This window comes from Pseudophryne corroboree, chromosome 4 (genome assembly GCF_028390025.1).
Source record: "Pseudophryne corroboree isolate aPseCor3 chromosome 4, aPseCor3.hap2, whole genome shotgun sequence".
Classification (NCBI taxonomy): domain Eukaryota; kingdom Metazoa; phylum Chordata; class Amphibia; order Anura; family Myobatrachidae; genus Pseudophryne; species Pseudophryne corroboree.
The window spans coordinates 511,217,342-511,243,057 of NC_086447.1; the positions used below are offsets into that span (position 1 = coordinate 511,217,342).

The 25,716-nt window shown below is 44.4% G+C and overlaps 1 protein-coding gene across 3 annotated transcripts in view; it reads right to left on the reverse strand.

Moving 5' to 3' along the window:
* The window catches only part of CEP85L (centrosomal protein 85 like), a 387,474-nt gene that overhangs the window by 23,813 nt on the left and 337,945 nt on the right, over window positions 1-25,716 (reverse strand). For all 3 annotated transcript variants that reach the window (XM_063917223.1, XM_063917222.1, XM_063917221.1), the window contains 4 exons: window positions 19,570-19,684; window positions 18,410-18,589; window positions 15,533-15,685; window positions 15,142-15,296 (listed from right to left, as the gene is read on the reverse strand). In XM_063917223.1, coding sequence (XP_063773293.1) covers window positions 15,142-15,296; window positions 15,533-15,685; window positions 18,410-18,589; window positions 19,570-19,684 — 603 coding nt within the window. The remainder of the gene's footprint in view (window positions 1-15,141; window positions 15,297-15,532; window positions 15,686-18,409; window positions 18,590-19,569; window positions 19,685-25,716) is intronic.

A 25,716-nucleotide genomic window follows, 5' to 3' on the forward strand; every position in this document is an offset into this window, starting at 1 on the left:
AGAGACTTTAGTTTACTGGGTTCCAGGATAATCGCTATGTCTATTTCTGCTAGGCGTGTCTTATGGACCCGACAGTGGTCAGGTGATGCAGACTCCAAGAGACATATGGAGTTGTTGCCTTACAAGGGTGAGGAATTGTTTGGAGAGGGCCTCTCGGACCTCGTCTCCATGGCTACGGCAGGTAAATCGAATTTTTTGCCATATATTCCCTCACAATCTAAGAAAGCGTCTCATTATCAAATGCAGTCCTTTCGTTCCAATAAAAGCAAGAGAGTACGTGGATCGTCCTTTCTTGCCAGAGGTAAGGGCAGAGGGAAGAAGCTGCATAACACAGCTAGTTCCCAGGAACAGAAGTCCTCCCCGGCCTCTTCAAAATCCACCGCATGACGCTGGGGCTCCCCTGAGGGAGTCCGCCCCAGTGGGGGCACGTCTTTGACTGTTCAGCCACAACTGTGTTCACTCGCAGGTGGATCCCTGGGCAATAGAAATTGTTTCCCAGGGTTACAAGCTGGAATTCGAAGAGGTGCCACCTCGCCTGTTTTTCAAATCGGCCCTACCGACTTCCCCCCTGGAAAGGGAGATAGTGTTACATGCGATTCGCAAATTGTGTCTTCAACAAGTGGTGGTAGAGGTTCCCCTACTTCAAAGAGGGAAGGGGTACTACTCATCTCTGTTTGTGGTCCCGAAGCCAGGCGGTTCGGTAAGACCCATTTTGAATTTAAAATCCCTGAACCTTTACTTAAAACGGTTCAAGTTCAAGATGGAATCGCTCAGAGCGGTCATTGCCAGCCTGGAAGCGGGAGATTTTATGGTATCTCTGGACATAAAGGATGCATACCTGCATGTTCCCATATATCCTCCTCATCAGGCGTACCTGAGATTTGCGGTACAGGATTGTCATTACCAATTTCAGACGTTGCCGTTTGGGCTTTCCACGGCCCCGAGAATTTTCAGGAAATGATGGTGCTCTTGCGCAAACAGGGTGTCACAATTATCCCGTACTTGGACGATCTCCTCATAAAAGCGAGATCACGGGAGAAGTTGCTGAACAGCGTCTCACTTTCACTGACTGTGTTACAGCGACACGGCTGGATTATCAATATTCCAAAGTCGCAGCTGAATCCTACAACTCGTCTGCCCTTCTTGGGCATGATTCTGGACACAGACCAGAAGATGATTTTTCTTACGACAGAAAAAGCGCAGGAACTCATGACTCTAGTCATGAACCTGTTGAAGCCAAAACAAGTGTCAATACGTCATTGCACTCAAGTCCTGGGAAAAATGGTGGTGACATACGAAGCCATTCCCTACGGCAGATTCCATGCAAGGACATTCCAATGGGACCTATTGGACAAATGGTCCGGGTCACATCTGCAAATGCATCAGCAGATCACCCTGTCCCCCAGGGCCAGAGTATCTCTCCTGTGGTGGCTGAAAAGTGCTCACCTTCTAGAGGGCCGCAGGTTCGGCATTCAGGACTGGAACCTGGTGACCACGGACGCGAGCCTCCGAGGTTGGGGAGCAGTCACACAGGGAAGAAATTTCCAAGGCCTTTGGTCAAGTCAAGAGACTTGTCTTCACATCAACATCCTGGAACTAAGGGCCATATACAACGCCCTACGTCAAGGGGAGATCTTACTTCGCGATCGACCAGTTCTGATCCAGTCAGACAACGTCACCGCAGTAGCTCATATAAACCGCCAAGGCGGCACAAGGAGCAGGGTGGCGATGGTGGAAGCCACCAGAATTCTTCGCTGGGCGGAGAATCATGTAAGCGCTCTGTCAGCAGTGTTCATTCCGGGAGTGGACAACTGGGAAGCAGACTTCCTCAGCAGACACGACCTGCATCCGGGAGAGTGGGGACTTCATCAAGAAGTTTTCGCGCAGATTGCAAGTCGGTGGGGACTGCCCCAAATAGACATGATGGCGTCCCGTCTCAACAAAAAGCTACAAAGGTATTGCGCCAGGTCAAGAGACCCTCAGGCGGTAGCTGTGGACGCCCTAGTGACACTGTGGGTGTTCCAGTCGGTCTATGTGTTTCCTCCTCTTCCTCTCATACCCAAGATGTTGAGGATAATAAGAAAAAGAGGAGCGAGAACAATACTCATTGTTCCGGATTGGCCACGAAGGACCTGGTATCCGGATCTGCAGGAAATGCTCACAGAAGATCCGTGGCCTCTTCCTCTAAGGCAGGACCTGTTACAACAAGGTCCCTGTCTGTTCCAAGACTTACCGCGGCTGCGTTTGACGGCATGGTGGTTGAACGCCGGATCCTAGCAGAAAAAGGTATTCCGGATGAGGTTATTCCTTCGATAATAAAGGCTAAACATTATCACCGAATATGGCGTAAATATGTTTCTTGGTGTGAGGCCAGGAATGCTCCTACGGAAGAATTCCATCTAGGCCGTTTTCTTCACTTCCTACAGACTGGAGTGAATTTGGGCCTAAAGTTAGGCTCCATTAAAGTTCAGATTTCGGCCTTATCCATTTTCTTTCAAAACGAATTGGCCTCTTTACCTGAAGTACAGACTTTTGTGAAGGGAGTACTGCATATTCAGCCTCCTTTTGTACCTCCGGTGGCGCCTTGGGACCTTAACGTGGTGTTAAGTTTCCTTAAGGCACATTGGTTTGAACCACTTAAAACAGTGGAGTTGAAATATCTCACTTGGAAGGTGGTCATGTTGTTAGCCTTGGCTTCGGCTAGGCGAGTTTCGGAATTGGCGGCTTTATCACATAAAAGCCCCTATCTGGTTTTCCATATGGATAGAGCGGAATTGTGGACCCGTCCTTAATTCCTACCTAAGGTGGTCTCATCCTTTCCTATGAACCAACCTATTGTCGTGCCTGTGGCTACACGTGACTTGGAGGATTCCGAGTCCCTGGATGTGGTCAGGGCTTTGAAAATTTACGTGGCCAGAACGGCTAGGATCAGAAAAACAGAAGCACTGTTTGTCCTGTATGCAGCCAACAAGGTTGGCGGCCCTGCTTCAAAGCAGACTATTGCTCGCTGGATCTGTAACACGATTCAGCAGGCGCATTCTACGGCAGGATTGCCGTTACCGAAATCGGTTAAGGCCCATTCCACTAGGAAGGTGGCCTCGTCTTGGGCGGCTGCCCGAGGGGTCTCGGCACTACAGCTGTGCCGAGCTGCTACTTGGTCGGGGTCAAACACCTTTGCAAAGTTCTATAAGTTTGATACCCTGGCTGAGGAGGACCTCCTGTTTGCTCAATCGGTGCTGCAGAGTCATCCGCACTCTCCCGCCCGTTTGGGAGCTTTGGTATAATCCCCATGGTCCTTACGGAGTCCCCAGCATCCTCTAGGACGTTAGAGAAAATAAGATTTTAAACCTACCAGTAAATCTTTTTCTCGTAGTCCGTAGAGGATGCTGGGTGCCCGTCCCAAGTGCGGACTACTTCTGCAAGACTTGTATATAGTTCTTGCTTACATAAGGGTTATGTTATAGTTTCATCGGTTTTGGACCGATGATATGTTGTTTTTTCATACTGTTAACTAGATAGTATATCACAAGTTATACGGTGTGATTGGTGTGGCTGGTGTGAATCTTGCCCTTGGATTAACTAAAATCCTTTCCTCGTACTGTCCGTCTCCTCTGGGCACAGTTTCTCTAACTGAGGTCTGGAGGAGGGGCATAGAGGGAGGAGCCAGTGCACACCCAGAGTCAAAGTCTTTCTTAAAGTGCCCATGTCTCTTGCGGAGCCCGTCTATCCCCATGGTCCTTACGGAGTCCCCAGCATCCTCTACGGACTATGAGAAAAAGATTTACCGGTAGGTTTAAAATCTTATTATTGCTGCTAATACCCATTCATAGGCAGTAGCTAAGGTCCATCCTTCTAGGACTTTTGCACGTCTGCCTCCCACTTTGGTCTCCTCTGAAGAATGGACCATGGGGGTCATTCCGAGTTGTTCGCTCGCAAGCTGCTTTTAGCAGCTTTGCACACGCTAAGCCGCCGCCTACTGGGAGTGAATCTTAGCTTCTTAAAATTGCGAACGAAAGATTCGCAATATTGCGATAAGACATCTCTGTGCAGTTTCTGAGTAACTCGAAACTTACTCTGCCAGTGCGATCAGTTCAGTGCTTGTCGTTCCTGGTTTGACGTCACAAACACACCCAGCGTTCGCCCAGACACTCCTCCGTTTCTCCAGCCACTCCCGCGATTTTCCCAGAAACGGTAGCGTTTTTTCACACACTCCCATAAAGCGGCCAGTTTCCGCCCAGAAACACCCACTTCCTGTCAATCACATTACGATCACCAGAACGAAGAAAAAACCGTGAGTAAAATTCCTAACTGCATAGCAAATTTACTTGGCGCAGTCGCAGTGCGGACATTGCGCATGCGCACTAAGCGGAAAATCGCTGCGATGCGAAGAAATTTACCGAGCGAACAACTCGGAATGACCCCCCATATTGGCATCATTGGGAAGATGGTCTAAATAATCTTTAAAATTCCATCCTCTTGTTTTATTGGTTTTTCGGAATCCTCGGTTCTCAGGCCCCCTTACTTTCCCCCCCCTTTATTCTCACCATCCTTGTTTATTCTTCTTTCTCCCATGCTGGGTCTCGACCTAGTATGTTCTTTTTTTTCTATCATCCTCACTATTACTGTTTTCTACTATTCTAAACTTAAAAAATGTACACGAATTCGGTTTGATGTCAAATGTCTATTTTATTACTGTAAATGATTGTTCTTTATTGAACCGAATTTAATAAAAACAGTTTATACAAAAAAAAAATCCATCCTCTTTTGCTGATGAAAAAGCATATCCTGTACAGCCTTGAGGTGCTCACCTCTTTAACTTCCATGATTTTGACATCCGTTCTTGGGGCCTGATTCAGATCCCTTTGTAGTAGCGGTGCATGCCGTAAAGTACCAATGAATGTTCTGATCAGTAATATATGCAGGAGTGACGCCTCCTGCTGCATTACCATAATAAAGCTATTGCTGCTGCTTCCATGTAAGCAGCGATAGCAACTCCAACCACATCTTAACCAGGCCCTTGATGTCACTGTTACTGTGCAGGCTCCTAATTGCTAAATGTAACTTTTAGGTTCTTACTTACATTTTCCCATCCTGCATCAGATCCTTGAAAGAATTTGTATCTTAAATAACAAAGGGGTAGATGTATTAAGCCTGGAGAAGTGATAAAGCAGTGATAAGTGGAAGGTGATAATGCACCAGCCAATCAGCTCCTAATTGTAATTTTTCAAACCTGTAATGATTGGCTGGTGCGTTATCACCTTCCACTTATCACTTCTCCAGGCTTAATACATCTGACCCAATATTTCTTGCACAGTCTGCTGCATCCACTTTAAGCAATGTACCACTAATTTTAGGCTCCTCAGAAGAGGTGGTGTACTTACAAATTAGGCTGTTCAGGCTGAGGAGGCATTTGCCAAAGTTTTTCCACTTTTTCTTAATGATCCAATTAATAGCTCAGTTAATGGGAAAATACCAGATCTTTCTCTTGACCCGTGACATACTGTTAACATTACTTTAGATTTAGCTTTCAAAAGATTGTCTATTAAAACCACAGAAAAATGGGACTTAGAATCTGAATCTCAGCCCTCATCAGGAAAAAAGGAAGGCATCAGAATAAATGTGCTGCACACCTGATTCTTGCTCTTCAGTCACTACGGGCGAATGATCAGAGTCACTACGGGCTAACGATCGTGGCTTTTTGCATTTTCATTTATTCAGATTTATTAGCTAATGCTATCTTCATCCATTTAATAAGCTTAACCGTGTGAGGAGGTGGCTGCTGCAGCTCGTTAGTACTGGAATCAGAGCAAATCTTTTCTGTAAAACTATCAGGTAGCTTTCTGGTCACAAATAACAAAATTCAGGGTTTTAAAATGTGAAAGTATTCTCATATGTGCTCCTTTCCTCAGACATATAACTAATGTATATAACAGATAGTGTTGCCAACTCTGAAATGAAAAACAAGCAACTGATATCTGAAAAATAAGCCCAAACCAATCCTAAAAAGCAGGAAACTCAGTTGCGTCATGGCCGTTTTTGGCCCTGGCCGATGACGTTGCTTGTGTTTCCTGAGATCATAAACATGGCGGCGGTGCCATTACATACACAGCCATGCTGCATCGGCAGGGGTCAACCTTTTTCAGGTTTTTGCGATGCAATGCCACACATCCTGGGCGGCCTTGCCCTGTGCTGAGATAGCAAAATCAGCGACCAAGTCTTAATAACCCTCTATATACAAACTATTGTGACCTTGTGAACCAATCACAAGTCACTACTCCCGAGTCCTGATGCTTCACTGTTGTGTGTCTGGTCTGTGTCTTTGTTAAAATCAAATTAGCCTTACTGAATACATACAACCGTCAGGTGGCAAAAACAGCCCAATTCCGCCTGTTACAAGCTGAATTGGCAACTATGATAACAGTACTAATAAAAACAATACAACTGAATATACGGGTGTGATACAGCATCCCTACAATGAAAATGCCCACAAGGGACAGGCTGAGGATAATTTCAAGCACATGATGGTATTTCCCTCAATACCACAATGCACTAGTCTTACAAATATTGGAATGCTAGTTCCTAAGGCATCACTTTTACACAAGGCTGGTCACGATACTTTTTCCCCCTGAATGTATGCTATGTGGGGAATAAGGGAAGGAGCCTATTTAATCTATATCCCTCCTAACAGGGGCCCATAGAGCATGTAAGCTCCTAAAGCTTAAAAAAAAAAACAACAACCCAAGAAACCTGTCTAGCCTATCTCTATGGACAAGAAGGAAGACACAGGAGGCAGGGACATAAGTACCCTCTATTTATGCCTTGCTGTCCTGACTCTGTAGGATGGATAGATTTACTCTTTGTTGTATGCTTCCATAAAGGAGGGAGAGGGGCAAATAACTTTTATATTTCAGCTATATTAAGTATTTAATTTATTGAGAGAGTGCAGTAGACACCAATATTATTTACAATAACCATTAGATTGTGAGCCTTAATGCATGAATGTGTAGTACAGCAACTCCGCTTAGCAGTGTTAGCACCATGAGAACTACACCACTGTGAACAATTTTACTTTTCTGATGGAGCAGGCATTGAGGCAGACAAGACAAGCTGATGACCTGTTGGAGGATGGTCCACAGACTGGGGCCTGTGCTACCACTGCAGAAGCTTGAATTGTGTGCTGCCACTGCAGTAGGCTGTCACATACACCTGCATGCCAGAAAAAGCCGGCTGAAATGGACCAGAAACCAATCCCTATGCTGGAGCTGCTCGGGAGCTCCCACAGAGAAATGTGGATGTTATAGCGAAATAAAGTTCTACTGAGTAATGAAGTCTCCATTGATGCCTTAATGAGGAGCATGTGAGGAGAGGGCATAAAAAATATACATCCCAGCTCAGGCACAAAGTAGAGAACTACACAGGGACATATGAAGAGCAGTTATCTGCCTTGCAGCAGGTCTGGGTGTCTTGTGAGCCTAAGGGTGTGTACACACGGTGAGATTTTTTCTTAAGATTTTGACTATATAGTCAAAATCGTAAGAAAAGTTAGTGCAGATCGCAAGGTGAAAGTCACCTTGCGATCCCGATGCGCGGTCCCGCCAGGTCGGCATCGCAAGAAAAGATAGACTGTGCAGGCAAGTCAATCCTTGCTAGATCGGTGTACTATCTAGTTCTTCTCACATGTCAATGACATCTCACATAAGCCAAAATCTCACATAAGCCAAAATCGTAAGCACACATAGTACAGATCTCAAGAAAAGTTAGTCAAGATCTGTCCTATCTGGCCTCCGGGGAGTTCAAGGGAAATCGCAAGTAAAAATAGGACATAGCAAGGATCTCACCGTGTGTACACACCCTTAAACAGAATATGCAATGGCACAGCAGTGGCCAATGCAGGATTTCACCCCTACCCTCTCTTTAGAGCTCCAGTGCTGGCCTTCTATAGCTCTAAAAGAAGTAGACACCGTGCCAGTGTCATGTCGTGAGTATCTATGAAGACTAAGGACAGCCATCTGACTACCTCCTCCACTAAATATCAAAATTTTTTAAGAGATTGTGGAGGACTGCGAAGACAATAAAACCTGACCCCTTATGAAGTCTTAGAATGAAACGCTATCTTTCAGCTGTTACCGCGGTCTTCAAGTCTTTTGAGTGGGTAGGAATTGCTACTTAAAGAAGGCATTTGAATCCTGTCCTTGACAGATACAGATGTGTCCTCTCTCATCGTTGCTGCAGTCATATTAAACAAACTAGTCACGCCTAGTCGTGAGCGTGTTTACTAACATTGGGCATATTTTTGTGCACTTTTTCCCCAAAATGTGTCTTCTGAACATCTCTCTGCAAATAAGACGCACAAGACTCTGCTGATTAACCACTTCACTGACTATTTTTTTACCGGCAAAACCGATCAGAAATTGTTTATTTTATTTTTTAATGTAATATAGTTTAAAACATTTTTTTAAAAATAAGATTTTAAACCTACCGGTAAATCTTTTTCTCGTAGTCCGTAGAGGATGCTGGGACTCCGTAAGGACTATGGAGGATAGACGGGCTCCGCAGGAGACATGGGCACTTTAAGAAAGACTTTGGATCTGGGTGTGCACTGGCTCCTCCCTCTATGCCCCTCCTCCAGACCTCAGTTAGAGAAACTGTGCCCAGAGGAGAGGGACAGTACGAGGAAAGGATTTTTGTTAATCCAAGGGCAAAATTCATACCAGCCACACCAATCACACCGTATAACTTGTGATATACTAACCGGTTAACAGTATGAAAACAATATAGCATCAGCCCAAGACCGATGAAAACTATAACATTACCCTTATGTAAGCAAAACTATATACAAGTCTTGCAGAAGAAGTCCGCACTTGGGACGGGCGCCCAGCATCCTCTACGGACTACGAGAAAAAGATTTACCGGTAGGTTTAAAATCTTATTTTCTCTAACGTCCTAGAGGATGCTGGGACTCCGTAAGGACCATGGGGATTATACCAAAGCTCCCAAACGGGCGGGAGAGTGCGGATGACTCTGCAGCACCGATTGAGCAAACAGGAGGTCCTCCTTAGCCAGAGTATCAAACTTATAGAACTTTGCAAATGTGTTTGACCCCGACCAAGTAGCAGCTCGGCACAGCTGTAGTGCCGAGACCCCTCGGGCAGCCGTCCAAGACGAGCCCACCTTCCTAGTGCAATGGGCCTTAACCGATTTTGGTAACGGCAATCCTGCCGTAGAATGCGCCTGCTGAATCGTGTTACAGATCCAGCGAGCAATAGTCTGCTTTGAAGCAGGGCCGCCGACCTTGTTGGCTGCATACAGGTCAAACAGTGCTTCTGTTTTTCTGATCCTAGCCGTTCTGGCCACGTAAATTTTCAAAGCCCTGACCACATCAAGGGACTCGGAATCCTCCAAGTCACGTGTAGCCACAGGCACGACTATAGTTTGGTTCATATGAAAGGATGAGACCACCTTAGGTAGGAATTGAGGACGGGTCCGCAATTCCGCTCTATCCATATGGAAAACCAGATAGGAGCTTTTATGTGATAAAGCCGCTAATTCCGAAACTTGCCTAGCCGAAGCCAAGGCTAACAACATGACCACCTTCCAAGTGAGATATTTCTACTCCACTGTTCTAAGTGGTTCAAACCAATGTGCCTTAAGGAAACTTAACACCACGTTAAGGTCCCAAGGCGCCACCGGCGGTACAAAAGGAGGCTGAATATGCAGTACTCCCTTCACAAAAGTCTGTACTTCAGGTAAAGAGGCCAATTCCTTTTGAAAGAAAATGGATAAGGCCGAAATCTGAACTTTAATGGAGCCTAATTTTAGGCCCAAATTCACTCAAGTTTGTAGGAAGTGAAGAAAACGGCCCAGATGGAATTCTTCCGTAGGAGCATTCCTGGCCTCACACCAAGAAACATATTTTCGCCATATTCGGTGATAATGTTTAGATGTCACGTCCTTCCTAGCCCTTATTAGTGTAGGAATGACCTCATCCGGAATACCTTTTTCCGCTAGGATCCGGCGTTCAACCGCCATGCCGTCAAACGCAGCAGCGGTAAGTCTTGGAACAGACAGGGACCCTGTTGCAACAGGTCCTGTCTTAGAGGAAGAGGCCACGGATCTTCTGTGAGCATTTCCTGCAGATCCGGATACCAGGTCCTTCGTGGCCAATCCGGAACAATGAGTATTGTTCTCACTCCTCTTTTTCTTATTATTCGCAACACCTTGGGTATGAGAGGAAGAGGAGGAAATACATAGACCGACTGGAACACCCACGGTGTCACTAGGGCGTCCACAGCTACTGCCTGAGGATCTCTTGACCTGGCGCAATACCTTTGTAGCTTTTTGTTGAGACGGGACGCCATCATGTCTATTTGGGGCAGTCCCCACCGACTTGCAATCTGTGTGAAGACTTCCTGATGAAGTCCCCACTCTCCCGGATGCAGGTCGTGTCTGCTGAGGAAGTCTGCTTCCCAGTTGTCCACTCCCGGAATGAACACTGCTGACAGTGCGCTTGCATGATTCTCCGCCCAGCGAAGAATTCTGGTGGCTTCCGCCATCGCCACTCTGCTCCTTGTGCCGCCCTGGCGGTTTACATAAGCTACTGCGGTGATGTTGTCTGACTGGATCAGAACTGGTTGGTCGCGAAGTAAGGTCTCCGCTTGACGTAGGGCGTTGTATATGGCCCTTAGTTCCAGGATGTTGATGTGAAGACAAGTCTCTTGATTTGACCAAAAGCCTTGGAAATTTCTTCCCTGTGTGACTGCTCCCCAACCTCGGAGGCTCGCGTCCGTGGTCACCAGGACCCAATCCTGAATGCCGAACCTGCGGCCCTCTAGAAGGTGAGCACTCTGCAGCCACCACAGGAGAGAAACCCTGGCCCTGGGGGACAGGGTGATCCGCTGATGCATTTGCAGATGTGACCCGGACCATTTGTCCAATAGGTCCCATTGGAAAGTCCGTGCATGGAACCTGCCGAAGGGAATGGCTTCGTACGTCGCCACCATTTTTCCCAGGACTTGAGTGCAATGTTGTACTGACACTTGTTTTGGCTTCAACAGGTTCTTGACTAGAGTCATGAGTTCCTGCGCTTTTCTATCGGAAGAAAAACCCTTTTCTGGTCTGTGTCCAGAATCATGCCCAAGAAGGGCAGACGAGTCGTAGGATTCAGCTGCGACTTTGGAATATTGAGAATTCAGCCGTGTCGCTGTAACACCTTCAGTGAAAGTGCTACGCTGTTCAGCAATTTCTCCCGTGATCTCGCTTTTATGAGGAGATCGTCCAAGTACGAGATAATTGTGACACCCTGCTTGCGCAGGAGCACCATCATTTCCGCCATTACCTTGGTGAAAATTCTCGGGGCCGTGGAAAGCCCAAACGGCAACGTCTGAAATTGGTAATGACAATCCTGTACCGCAAATCTCAGGTATGCCTGATGAGGAGGATATATGGGAACATGCAGGTATGCATACTTTATGTCCAGAGATACCATAAAATCCTCCCCTTCCAGGCTAGCGATGACCGCTCTGAGCGATTCCATTTCGAATTTGAACCGTTTTAAGTAAAGGTTCAGGGATTTTAAATTCAAAATGGGTCTGACCGAACCGTCCAGTTTCGGGACCACAAACAGAGTTGAGTAGTACCCCTTTCCTCTTTGAAGCAGGGGAACCTCGACCACCACTTGTTGAAGACACAATTTGTGAATCGCATGTAACACTATCTCCCTTTCCAGGGGAGAAGTCGGTAGCGCCGATTTGAAAAACCGGCGAGGAGGCACCTCTTCGAATTCCAGCTTGTATCCCTGGGAAACAATTTCTATTGCCCAGGGATCCACCTGTGAGTGAACCCAGATGTGGCTGAAAAGTCGAAGACGTGCCCCCACTGGAGCGGACTCCCTCAGGGGAGCCCCAGCGTTATGCGGTGGATTTTGAAGAGGCCGGGGAGGACTTCTGTTCCTGGGAACTAGCTGTGTTGTGCAGCTTTTTTTCCTCTGCCCTTACCTCTGGCAAGAAAGGACGATCCACGTACTCTTTTGCTTTTATTTGAAAGAAAAGACTGCATTTGATAATGAGGCGCTTTCTTAGATTGTGAGGGAATATAAGGCAAAAAATTCGATTTACCTGCCGTAGCTGTGGAGACGAGGTCCGAGAGGCCCTCTCCAAACAATTCCTCACCCTTGTAAGGCAAAAAAACTCCATATGCCTCTGAGTCGGCATCACCTGTCCACTGTCGGGTCCATAAGACTCGCCTAGCAGAAATAGACATAGCGTTTATTCTGGAACCCAGTAAACTAATGTCTCTTTGAGCATCCCTCATATATAAGACAGCATCTTTTATATGCCCTAGGGTCATTAAAATGGTATCCTTATCAAGGGTCTCAATATCCGCTGATAAGGAATCTGTCCATGCTGCTACAGCACTACAAACCCAGGCCGACGCAATAGCCGGTCTGAGTAACGTACCAGAATGTGTGTAAATGGACTTCAAGGTAACCTCCTGCTTGCGGTCAGCAGGATCCTTGAGGGTAGCCGTATCTTGGGATGGGAGCGCTATCTTTTTTGATAAGCGTGTCAAAACCTTGTCTACCCTAGGGGAGGATTCCCACCGTATTCTGTCCTTTGGCGGGAAAGGATACGCCATAAGAATCCTTTTGGGAATGTGCAGTTTTTTGTCTGGAGTTTCCCACGCTTTTTCACATAATTCGTTCAGCTCATGTGAGGAGGGAAAGGTGACCTCAGGTTTCTTTCCCTTATACATGTGTACCCTCGTGTCAGGGACAGCGGGTTCCTCTGTGATATGCAAAACATCTTTTATTGCAATAATCATATATCGAATACATTTAGCCACTTTTGGCTGTAATTTTGCATCATCGTAGTCGACACTGGAGTCTGAATCCGTGTCGGTATCTGTGTCAACTATTTGGGATAGTGGTCGCTTCTGAGACCCCGAAGGTCCCGGCGACATTGGGACAGACATGGGTTGACTCCCTGACTGTACTCTAGCTTCAGCTTTGTCTAATCTTTTGTGCAATAAATTAACATTAGCACTTAAAACATTCCACATATCCATCCAGTCAGGTGTCGGCACTGCCGACCTTTCATACACTCCCCCTCCTCCTTAGAACAACAGAAAAAAGGGAGTGGACCACCAGCGCTGTTACTGTCGAGTAAATATAAACATGTCTTTCAACCGATGTTACTCCTCAGTCAACCATCAGAAATATTTTTAATAAAGTGCTCCTTATTTGATGTACCTCACTCACCGCCGTACAACGAAATTTCCTCCTATAAAGGTATTTTTTCTTTGTACGATTGGAGTCAGCAGAACATGAATTCTTACAACCTTATAAATAATTTAGGGAAAATAACTGATAATTGGATATACCTTACTCACCGACGTACGGTGAGGTTTCCTCATATAAAGGTATCTTTTCCTATAGCATTAAAACCAACATCAAAAGGGCATATGGTAATGAACTCACCATTTGTCTAGGCCCTATGTTCATCCAAAGGTTTCTTTATAACTGCAGCATCTGTCACTTCAAAAAACCTGATGGCTTTTCCTTAAAATATGGATAGGAATACTGGATTCTTCATAAAAAGTATATTTAATTCATAAAACAAAAAATGTCCATACATAAAATACTATTAAAAATCAGGGATTACATCACTCCACTCCATAAGGACCTCAAACATCAACCAGTCTGCCAATCAAGTCCCCAAAGAAAACACAAAAGGGGGGAAAAAAGGTGAATCTTGAGGATATAAGATCTTACTCCTTATATGGATGGGGATGTTTACTCCCTATAGCTCATAGCACCTATGGTCTCCTGACCGTCGGTATGCTGCCGGGACCCCGGCGTCGGTAAGCTGACCGGCGGTCAGCCATACTACACCCGCCACTGGGTACATAGACGGAGCAGCGCTGACATCCCGGCGGATGCTGCTCTCTGCAGCCACTGGGTACATAGACGGAGCAGCGCTGACATCCCGGCATATGCTGCTCTCTGCAGCCACTGGGTACATAGACGGAGCAGCGCTGACATCCCGGCGGATGCTGCTCTCTGCAGCCACTGGGTACATAGACGGAGCAGCGCTGACATCCCGGCATATGCTGCTCTCTGCAGCCACTGGGTACATAGACGGAGCAGCGGTGACATCTCAGCGGATGCTGCTCCCTGTAGCCACTGGGTACATTCCGTAGAGCAGCAGCCGCCGGGTGAGAGGGGGTGATGATGCCATGTTCACTATTGCCACAGTGATCAGGACACACTAGAGGAGGAGACATAGCTCCACAGGGGCGGGAGGTTATTCTTACATTGGCGGCTGTGGGAAGAATCTCTCCCACAGCAGGCCATTGGGCGTTTCTGACTGGTCGCATCACATGCGACCATTCCAGCTACGTGGTTAAGAGGATATGTGGCATGCCTATATTCTGTACAAAATGCTACGCTACAGTGTTTTCCTATTTGGTCGAACCCCAACATGCAACATTGCAATGTAAAGCTTTTGTGTACGCTTTACAACTTCAGACACTTTTTATTATTACAGTAATAAGTATTACATGGTTTTAAAAGCAAATCACATTTAAATCTTAAGCAACTTGGCCATTGTAGAGTAATGATGTTACCGAGAATCGCTTTTCAGCATTGCAGAAAGCACAGGCTTTACAAGAATAATGAGTATAATCACAAGCACAATTCCCTGCAATACACACCTGGGTGCAATCTGTGTCAAGTGATTTAAAATAAAAAAAATCAACCTCCTCCTAGCTCTTATCCAGTGTGTAAAGAAATGGGCAGCATCTTTATATTCTCTTTTCATTTACATCATTATTATTATTGTTGATTTCTAAGAAAAAATAATAATTTTCCAAAATGCTTGTAGAGAGAAAGCTGAGCTTTAGTTTCCGACAGACGAACAGATAAACGCAAACAAATAAATAAGAAATGGAGAGACGCAATCAGGCTTTAAGGGCTTAAAACCTAGCCAGTTATTCCTGGTTGTGCTATCTCCTGATCATATCTATCTGCCGAGTATAAAACACAGCAGGCCAACCCACGGAGAGGAGAAAGAAGAAAAACAAAATTCCTACCCCATCGCCTACAAAACCTGCAGTGACTGTGAAAGCCATGTAATATGGTTTTACCTCTGTACGGTGGAGACCAGCTCTTTTTCCCTCTGTTTTTGGGACTCAATCTGAGTTTCTCTTTCCCGACACTGCATTCTGGAGTCATTGGCGAGTTTTTCCAGACACTTCATCTTTTCCTTTAGCTGTTTGTTTTCCTCTTCTAATAACTGCAACTTAATACACAAAGTATGGGATTTAGTTCCTTAGTGCACAATTCTGAAGACGTAACATTGCACTTTATGTAAGGAATTTCTGAGACAGATTGATGCAGCACCATATACTTCTATTTACTCCTACAGGGCGTGTGTAACAAATCGGGAGACCTTGGTCGGGTTTTGGTAAGTGCACACCTGTAGTGCATGTGTCCTGTAAGAGCAAAGGCAGTGTTTCTACATGAAGTACTACTTACCCTATCTCCCTGTCTCTGCACATCATCAAGTGTAGGCAGGTCAGCCACATATTTCTCCAGAGTTTCAATTCGCCTTTGTTTCTCCCGGTTTAGTTCATTTTCTTTTTGACATTTTTTCCTTAGGCTGTTAATATATTTGTCTCTTGTTTTTATCTAAAAATAATTAGTAAAACAATTGGGGAAGATAATTTAATTAATCCACTGATTTATATAATTAATAGCAGTAATTACTAGATACAATAGATATGGTAATGCAAATTATAGATTCATTTTCACCATTTCTGCTTCTATAAATTAGAATTTCCAAAATCATTCAGCGGTTTATTTATTTTAAAGTTGCTTTAATCTTTACCTATGATGTCATAGCATCAGCAGACATGATGTTGTTAATATCCTGGCAATCGCCATCCTGACTGTCAGAATACCAACAGTGACATCCTGACGGTAAATGCGGTTAGGGTTAGGCACAAAGGGCTAGGTTGCGCATGGTGTGTGTGCAAGGACACAGTTAGGAATAGGCTCGTGGGGGGTACGTTAGGGTTAGGTTGCAGGGCGGGCGGATATGTTAGGGTCAGGCTGCAGGTGGGAACAGTTAGGGTTAGGCTGTGGGAGGGGATGGTTAGTGTTAGGCTGCAGGAGAGGGATTTTGAACGGCGGAATGCCGCTGTTGGCATTCTGGCTATCGGGGTGGTGACTGCTGAGATATGGATACCATCCCCAGCAGACATACAGTACCTGGGCATGGCCCCACAGAAACAAACAGGCTAGAGAAATCAAGCATGTACAGGTAAGACTTCGCCCTCCAACCCCCTGCAAAAATACCCAGAAAATGCTGCTTGCCTAATACATAGTTTTGGGTTAATAGAGGTGAGATGTGTCATTGAGGAATTTGGTATTTACCTTAGCAATGAAAACAGCCTTGTATGTCATTATGCATTAGTAAGACTAATAGAAATTAAATGGCTTATATAATGACTGGTAAACAAGTGTCCTATAACCCATGGCAGCCAGACAGTTAAGACCATATAGTCTCATTTGAACTTGGCTGATCAAAGCTATGACCCACAAGGCAAGACCATTTAAAATATACACGTGCCAGTAACAAGTAGTATCAATTCTACATGCTGGTTTGAAAACCTTTAAACAGCAACCACGCCAACCTATTTTTACTTTCACTATTTGTAAAGCATAGATTTTTTAAAAGGGTGCATGAAAGCAAGTATTCAGTCACTTATGACACTTCTATAAAAATGCAATACTTACAGATCAACACTTTGGTTGCTGTAGGGTTATAGCACATATTATCACACTTTAATTAATCACTTACGTAGAGAGATTGTTCTGCACACTCGTACTAAATACATCTTTCAGTGATGTAGTCACTACACATTTTAGGGAGCAACCTACATGGTACCATGAAGCTCATCCCACAGGTACTAAACCAGTATGTTCTCAAGCAGAAATAACTACAATGTGTGCAGGAAATGAGAGAACAGAAATCTAAAGCCAGTTTGACTAAATCATCAAGGCTGATTATCATTATAATAATGGCTACATTAACCTTTCTTTCTGTAGCTCACCTTTACACTACTAACTACAATGGGATCACAGTGACATGCACTACTTCAGTATGTATGAGCAAATCCTGATTTCTAAGAAAAGTAATCTTTCTCCCTGAATAATCAGTTGCATTCATCAGCATGGTCACATTTCTATAGCAAGAGTTCTTTTAATCAGGATCTCAATTCAGAGCTAGCAATTTATTCTTATGGTAACCGTCTGATACCTGCTATGTTTTATTCCCACAGAAACAGGCTTATTGATTTTATTTTTACAAGACGTGAAAATCAAGAGCAAAGTTCTGTATCCACATGGAAGATCAGTTCTCTTACTGCTGGACACAGGGTGATGAAAAATGATTGTCTTCTTGAGCCCAAAGGAACTCCACCTTCACCAGTTAACAGAATGGTGAGAGTACCTCTCATTGTTACTTGTATCCAACAGTTGAGTCCTCCATGAATTAGAGGAATGGTGCATCGTAACAGTGGCAGAACTTCAGACAGGGCGCCCAAAGGCCTGGTCTCCAGTTGCCACCCCCCATCACCCCGTACCTGGAGCTTAAAGGTGAAGCCTAGGAGAGGGCAGTGACAATTAAACACTCTCCCACTGCAGAGGTACCCATGGGCACAAACGCAAGTATGGACAGATGGAGAAGAAAGACGCGGCAGGGAGCTGCACGTCCCTAGAAGGCTTCATTCGGAAGTCGTGCCTCTGGCAAGCCACTGTGAGTCTAAGTGCCCAAAAGCTATGGTAGTAACAGAGGCAGTGTAGAGCACTGATCCAACAGTGCACCCATTTAAAGATGCAGATGTCCCTCCTTTCTTCCTCCTCTGCACCCCCCCTGGCAGTGGCGCCTGGAGGCCAATGCATCCATTGTCTCCAGGAGTTATGCCACTGCATCCTAAGCTGGCCATACACTGCCCGATAATTGTGCAAACCAGCCGACTAAATGTCTAGTAGAACAATTATTGCTCAGTGCCTTTTACTGAACAATCGGTCAGTCTGAAAATGGTTGAAAAACAGTCTGCTGTTCAGCTAACTTCAGGCTATGAATGGAGATTACCACCATACATTGCATAATGTATGGAGGCTCTCCAACTATCAGACACTCGTCTTCTCCCATGTGTTGGCTTGTCTGATGCATGATCATGCAGTGTACGGTCAGCTTTAGAGAGACGAGAAATTCAAACATTATTAGAGAAGTGATCTCAGTGCATGATGGCCCTGGCAAACCAAACGGGGAGGTCTGTGGATGGGTTTTTTTCTTGAAAAGTATAACATAACATTTACTTTAATTTTTATTAGAGAACTGCATACCTTCTCCTCCAACTTTTTTAAGTCATCGCTGGATTTGCTTGTGCTCTGTTTTGGGACCTCGCTGAGCTGTGTAGCTCCTACTTCGGCAGTAGAATGTTTTCTATCAAGTTCACTCCTGTCTCGAAGGAGGAGATTCGAAATGTCCAGATTCGAGTTCTGTAATTGTTTGCATGTAGAACCCTTGAAAATAAATTAATGACAATTAATAATATAGCTACAATTTCTTATATTTATGGAGGTAGCACTGGCATATTTGTTAGCCTGGCCTCAGCAATAGTACCCGTCAATTCCAGGGCCATGCCAAATGCAGTCAGAGGCCTTACTTTAATTAAGTTTACAAAGCTTTATTAAAACATGGACAAATAATACCAACCTTACATTGTCCTTATATCAATAATGCTGTGTCCTTGACTAAAGACTGCGGCTAAATAGGCAGTTTCCACCTGTCTGCACTGCATGGACATGAATTGTATTAACACCATAAACCCAGAATAAATAAATCCAGTATCCATCCACAAGTATTTATTTTGAATGTATGATCTATTTCCATGTGTTCAATCTTATCTCTGCATTTGCATTGAACACTCGTCCAGACAGATGGTTTTACACAGAGATCAATGATTCCGAATGAGAAAGCAGTATTCTCTGTGTTTGTCATTCAGGTCCACAGACATCATCACCAATATTCCATTATCCCAACCCTGGGCAATAAGCTGGAAGTGATATAGGAGACTGTCAAATACCATAACCTCTGCCATAGTTTGGGAATGTTGATATACACAGTCGTACCTCTGCTAAAGCTGCAGTACCACATAGGAATGTATTTTCCAAAGGTGGCTCTTACCCAAAGCCAGAGCCCAGGTACCGTTTCATGCAGTGGTTTTCACCCAAGGCTCCAGCTAGGTGCAAGGGCCACAAAATAAATATTAGATGACAGTGCATCTTTAGAATAAGTATTTAGGTTTAGAATTCCATGTTTCACTAACAGGTTAACAAGATATAACAACTTCTGTTTCCAAAGGTTTATTTTCACTTTAATGCACTTGAAAACCAGTGAAATACTAGAGAAGAGTCTAAGTATTGGATTTACAAGCATGGACTCTCTCTTTCTATATTACGGCAGGCAGAGCCAAATAAAAAGGAAAGCGTTTCATTCCTACCGTCATCCCATGGATGTAGCCATCGTCTCCATTCATACCAGGACTGGTGCCAGGCTGGTAAGTGCTCGGCTCGCTGCCCCTGATGGCTTGAAGGTGGCAGATCTGCTGCCTCTGCCTGAAAGCACGCACAAATGGATTAGAACACACGACTGCTGCCTATTATAGGACACTCCTCAGACCTGTCTTATAGAAGAGACAGAATGCCACAACAGCAATAGACAGAAACCTCAGACCTTTTATCATTCTAACAAAACTGTTCTCAAATGCAAAGTCACATTTGTTTCCATCAACAAATTTACCATATCCACAGTACTGGTTGTTTGTTTGTACACTACACCAAATGCCCATCAATTTGGCAGTATACAGGTTGAGTATCCCTTATCCAAAATGCTTGGGACCAGAGGTATTTTGGATATCGGATTTTTCCGTATTTTGGAATAATTGCATACCATAATGAGATATCATGGCGATGGGACCTAAATCTAAGCACAGAATGCATTTATGTTACATATACACCTTATACACACAGCCTGAAGGTCATTTTTGACAATATTTTTTATAACTTTGTGCATTAAACAAAGTGTGTCTACATTCACACAATTCATTTATGTTTCATATACACCTTATACACACAGCCTAAAGGTCATTTAATACAATATTTTTAATAAGTTTTTGTATTAAACAAAGTTTCTGTACATTGAGCCATAAAAAAACAAAGGTTTCACTATCTCACTCTCACTCAAAAAAGTCTGTATTTCGGAATATTTAGTGATTAGCGGATATGGGATACTCAACCTGTATTAAGGTGGGGGGTGGGGGGATTCAATTAAATTACAGAGGGTGAAAACGGGAGATAGCCTTGTGCTTTAATGCCCTTGGCTATTCAACTGGACTCATGAGCTCACCAGATTAAAGTAGCATGTCAATGGGCATTAACACACAGAGTCTGTGAAAAGTTCATGGATTTGTGCCTTAACAGGGTTGCGACACTCGTTAACCCGAGCTGCTGAGGCAGGTGAAAAAAAATTCCAGATAACTCCTGGCTTCTGGGCTAATTGGATAGCCTTGGGGGATCAATCAGCCCGCAGTAATCTACCGCGGCTAACTGAATTCTGCCCTTAGTCCTATACAGTGTAGTAGTTAGCACAGAAAAGCTTTGCAAAAAGAGAATAATGAGGATACACTATATAGAACTGTAGTGAAATTCTGCACGCATAAGGGTGAAGGGTAATGGGAGGAAAAGCTCATAAAACAAACAAAGGTTATATGAAATGGTTTATTTCGTGATTGGGGAGATTGTAAGAAATAGGTAGCGTAGATTTACAGAATGGTAAGGATGTAAATAGGATTCCTCGGAGTGGAAGTCACTATGAGTCTGCTATAGAATTAGAAAGGTTTACCAAACATGACATGACATGAGAGATATATATATATATATATATATATATATATATATATATATATATATATATATATACACACACACATAGACTGCTCAAAAAAATAAAGGGAACACTTAAACAACACAATGTAACTCCAAGTCAATCACACGTCTGTGAAATCTAACTGTCCACTTAGGAAGCACCACTGATTGACAATCAATTTCACATGCTGTTGTGCAAATGGAATAGACAACAGGTGGAAATTATAGGCAATTAGCAAGACACCCCCAATAAAGGAGTTGTTCTGCAGGTGGTGACCACAGACCACTTCTCAGCTCCTATGCTTTCTGGCTGATGTTTTGGTCACTTTTGAAATCTGGCGGTGCTTTCACTATAGTGGTAGCATGAGACGGAGTCTACAACCCACACAAGTGGCTCAGGTAGTGCAACTCATCCAGGATGGCACATCAATGCGAGCTGTGGCAAGAAGGTATGCTGTGTCTGTCAGCGTAGTGTCCAGAGCATGGAGGCGCTACCAGGAGACAGGCCAGTACATCAGGAGATGTGGAGAAGGCCGTAGGAGGGCAACAACCCAGCAGCAGGACCGCTACCTCTGCCTTTGTGCAAGGAGGAACAGGAGGAGCACTGCCAGAGCCATGCAAAATGACCTCCAGCAAGCCACAAATGTGCATGTGTCTACTCAAACGATCAGAAACAGACTCCATGAGGGTGGTATGAGGGCCAGACGTCCACAGGTGGGGGTTGTGCTTACAGCCCAACACCGTGCAGGACGTTTGGCAAATTCGCCACTGGCGCCCTGTGCTCTTCACAGATGAAAGCAGGTTCTCACTGAGCACATGTGACAGACGTGACAGAGTCTGGAGACGCCACGGAGAATGTTCTGCTGCCTGCAACATCCTCCAGCATGACCGGTTTGGCAGTGGGTCAGTAATGGTGTGGGGTGGCATTTCTTTGGGGGGCCGCACAGCCCTCCATGTGCTTGCCAGAGGTAGCCTGACTGCCATTAGGTACAGAGATGAGATCCTCAGACCCCTTGTGAGACCATATGCTGGTGCGGTTAGCCCTGGGTTCCTCCTAATGCAAGACAATGCTAGACCTCATGTGGCTGGAGTGTGCTGCTGACACACTCCAGCCACATGAGGTCTGGCATTGTCTTTTGCATTAGGAGGAACCCAGGGCCAACCGCACCAGCATATGGTCTCACAAGGGGTCTGAGGATCTCATCTCGGTACCTAATGGCAGTCAGGCTACCTCTGGCGAGCACATGGAGGGCTGTGCGGCCCCCCCAAGAAATGCCACCCCACACCATTACTGACCCACTGCCAAACCGGTCATGCTGGAGGATGTTGCAGGCAGCAGAACGTTCTCCGTGGCGTCTCCAGACTCAGTCACGTCTGTCACATGTGCTCAGTGAGAACCTGCTTTCATCTGTGAAGAGCACAGGGCGCCAGTGGCGAATTTGCCAATCTTGGTGTTCTCTGGCAAATGCCAAACGTCCTGCACGGTGTTGGGCTGTAAGCACAACCCCCACCTGTGGACGTCGGGCCCTCATACCACCCTCATGGAGTCTGTTTCTGATCGTTTGAGTAGACACATGCACATTTGTGGCTTGCTGGAGGTCATTTTGCTCTGGCAGTGTTCCGCCTGTTCCTCCTTGCTCAAAGGCGGAGGTAGCGGTCCTGCTGCTGGGTTGTTGCCCTCCTACGGCCTCCTCCACATCTCCTGATGTACTGGCCTGTCTCCTGGTAGCGCCTCCATGCTCTGGACACTACGCTGACAGACACAGCAAACCTTCTTGCCACAGCTCGCATTGATGTGCCATCCTGGATGAGCTGCACTACCTGAGCCACTTGTGTGGGTTGTAGGGAGGTCATACAGGCACGTGGAGGCCACACACACTACTAAGCCTCATTTTGACTTGTTTTAAGGACATTACATCAAAGTTGGATCAGCCTGTAGTGTGTTTTTCCACTTTAATATTGAGGGTGACTCCAAATCCAGACCTCCATGGGTTAATAAATTTGATTTCCATTGATAATTGTGTGTGACTTTGTTGTCAGCACATTCAACTATGTAAAGAACAAAGTATTTAATAAGAATATTTCATTCACTCAGATCTAGGATGTGTTATTTTAGTGTTCCCTTTATTTTTTGAGCAGTGTGTGTGTGATATATATATATATATATATATATATATATATATATACATATATACATATACACACACACACACACACACACACACACACACACAGGTTGAGTATCCCTTATCCAAAATGCTTGGGACCAGAGGTATTTTGGATATAGGATTTTTCCGTATTTTGGAATAATTGCATACCATAATGAGATATCATGGTGATGGGAACTAAATCTAAGCACAGAATGCATTTACGTTACATATACACCTTATACACACACAGCCTGAAGGTCATTTTAGCCAATATTTTTTGTAACTTTGTGCATTAAACAAAGTGTGTCTACATTCACACAATTCATTTATGTTTCATATACACCTTATACACACAGCCTGAAGGTCATTTAATACAATATGTTTAATAACTTTGTGCATTAAACAAAGTTTGTGTACATTGAGCCATCAAAAAACAAAGGTTTCACTATCTCACTCTCACTCAAAAAAGTCCGTATTTCGGAATATTCCGTATTTCGGAATATTTGGATATAGGATACTCAACCTGTATATATATATAATACTGAGAATACTTTTGGGGTTTGAAAAAAAAAAATAGCTCTTGTAAAATTGTTATGACATGTTGACAAACAAAACAGATTTACTTTGATTTGCCATAAAACATTCATAGTCACTGTGATCACTAAACCTCTGCAAATCTTCATATGGAATATACTGCCACCTTGTGTTATTTTGGCAGCAATAGTTCTTACACCAAGAAACTGGCACAATTCTTATACATCCACCCAAGGGCAGCTGATTTTGATAATAACAATTACCTTCATCATTTGTATAGCAATTTTTCCCATGATTTATGCTAATCCTTCTTTATACAATTTTTGAGGACATTAACCTACAAATAAATACAATTTTGCATTACGGTTAGTAGACCTTTTACAGTTACCAGAGCCCCAAAATAGCTGGAAAGATTCAGATCAAACATTAATAATGCAGTAATACAGGTCATTTAAAATGACACAGTTGTATAGCCAATGCGCTTGACACACTGTGGGTAGCTCTTGCCATTACTGTATACACAACAATGATCAACTATGGGCATGCCAGAGTCACACATACCTATTTCTGGCCGAACGGGCATAAACCCATGACAAATGGACCTTCCCGTGTAGGTGGGTGTGCATGCCTATGCTTGCTCGTATGCAGAAATCCATCTAATTTCTGATGGATCCCTTGCACAAAGTATGGGGCTGCTGCCAATAGTTGCTTATAGTAATGATGACGATGATGGCAAAGATTATTTCTCAGCATGCAATGAGGCTGCATTTGTGGTCGACTTATAAGCGTCTCTGAATCAGGCCTAATGTGTTGGTAGTAGGTGTTTATTGAAATAAGGATGGAAAAGGCAAGAGCACATTTATGTGGCCACTAGTTACCAGCCCGTCAAAATGACAGAACATAACAGTTACGCCAGCGCCGGCGGCCTGAACAGAGCAACACTTGAATTGCTCCGTCGGGCGCCATCTAGTGGCTGCTGGCAAGCAAACCACTTGAATCCCCCCATAGAGGTGAGGAGCAGCGTTAGCCTTTTATTATATAGGATATACACACGAAAATGCACATGTACTGAAATATATTGGTTACTGTTTACCTGTGTAAAAAAAAAAAAATCAAGCATCCATAAATAAAGTAATCCTCAAACAATGCTTGTTGCCATTTCCCTAATCCCACTGAACAGAAGCACCCAATAAAGGAATGCTTTGTAATAACTGCATTGCTTTGCTAATGTGGGGACACACAAATATAGCTCAGCACTGACTCTAATGCACAGCTGCTGTGAGCTGCTAATCCAGATTTTAGGCGCTGAGGATGACAGTTATGTCTGATAAAGAAAACATGACCACACAATAAATAGTTCCCACATGACCACAATGACCGCCACTTCTATTGTATCAATATTTTTAGAAATTTAAAATACTATGGGGGATATTCAGTTAGCCACAGTTATTTAACACCGCTAATTGACGCCCCCCCCCCTCCCCCGGGGATATTCAATTGTCCCCGATATCAGCAGTTATCGTGAATTTTGTTTCACATACCTATGGGCATGTAAAACAAAATCCCCAATAACCAGCCCTATTAGTCCTGAAAACACATAGGATCCGGGGTAAGTTCCCAGACCTATGTGTTTTCACCAGAAAATAGAAGAAAAAATAGTCTACAAAGAAATTGGGTATAATTGGATAGGGAGAAGAAAAAATAAGATTTTAAACCTACCGGTAAATCTTTTTCTCCTAGTCCGTAGAGGATGCTGGGTACTCCGTAAGGACCATGGGGAATAGACGGGCTCCGCAGGAGACATGGGCACTAAAAAGAACTTTAGCTATGGGTGTGCACTGGCTCCTCCCTCTATGCCCCTCCTCCAGACCTCAGTTAGAGAAACTGTGCCCAGAGGAGACGGACAGTACGAGGAAGGATTTTGTTAATCTAAGGGCAAGATTCATACCAGCCCACACCATATAACATGGAATACACTAACCTGTTAACAGTATGAAAACAAAACAGCATCAGCCTGAGACTGATCAAAACTGTAACATA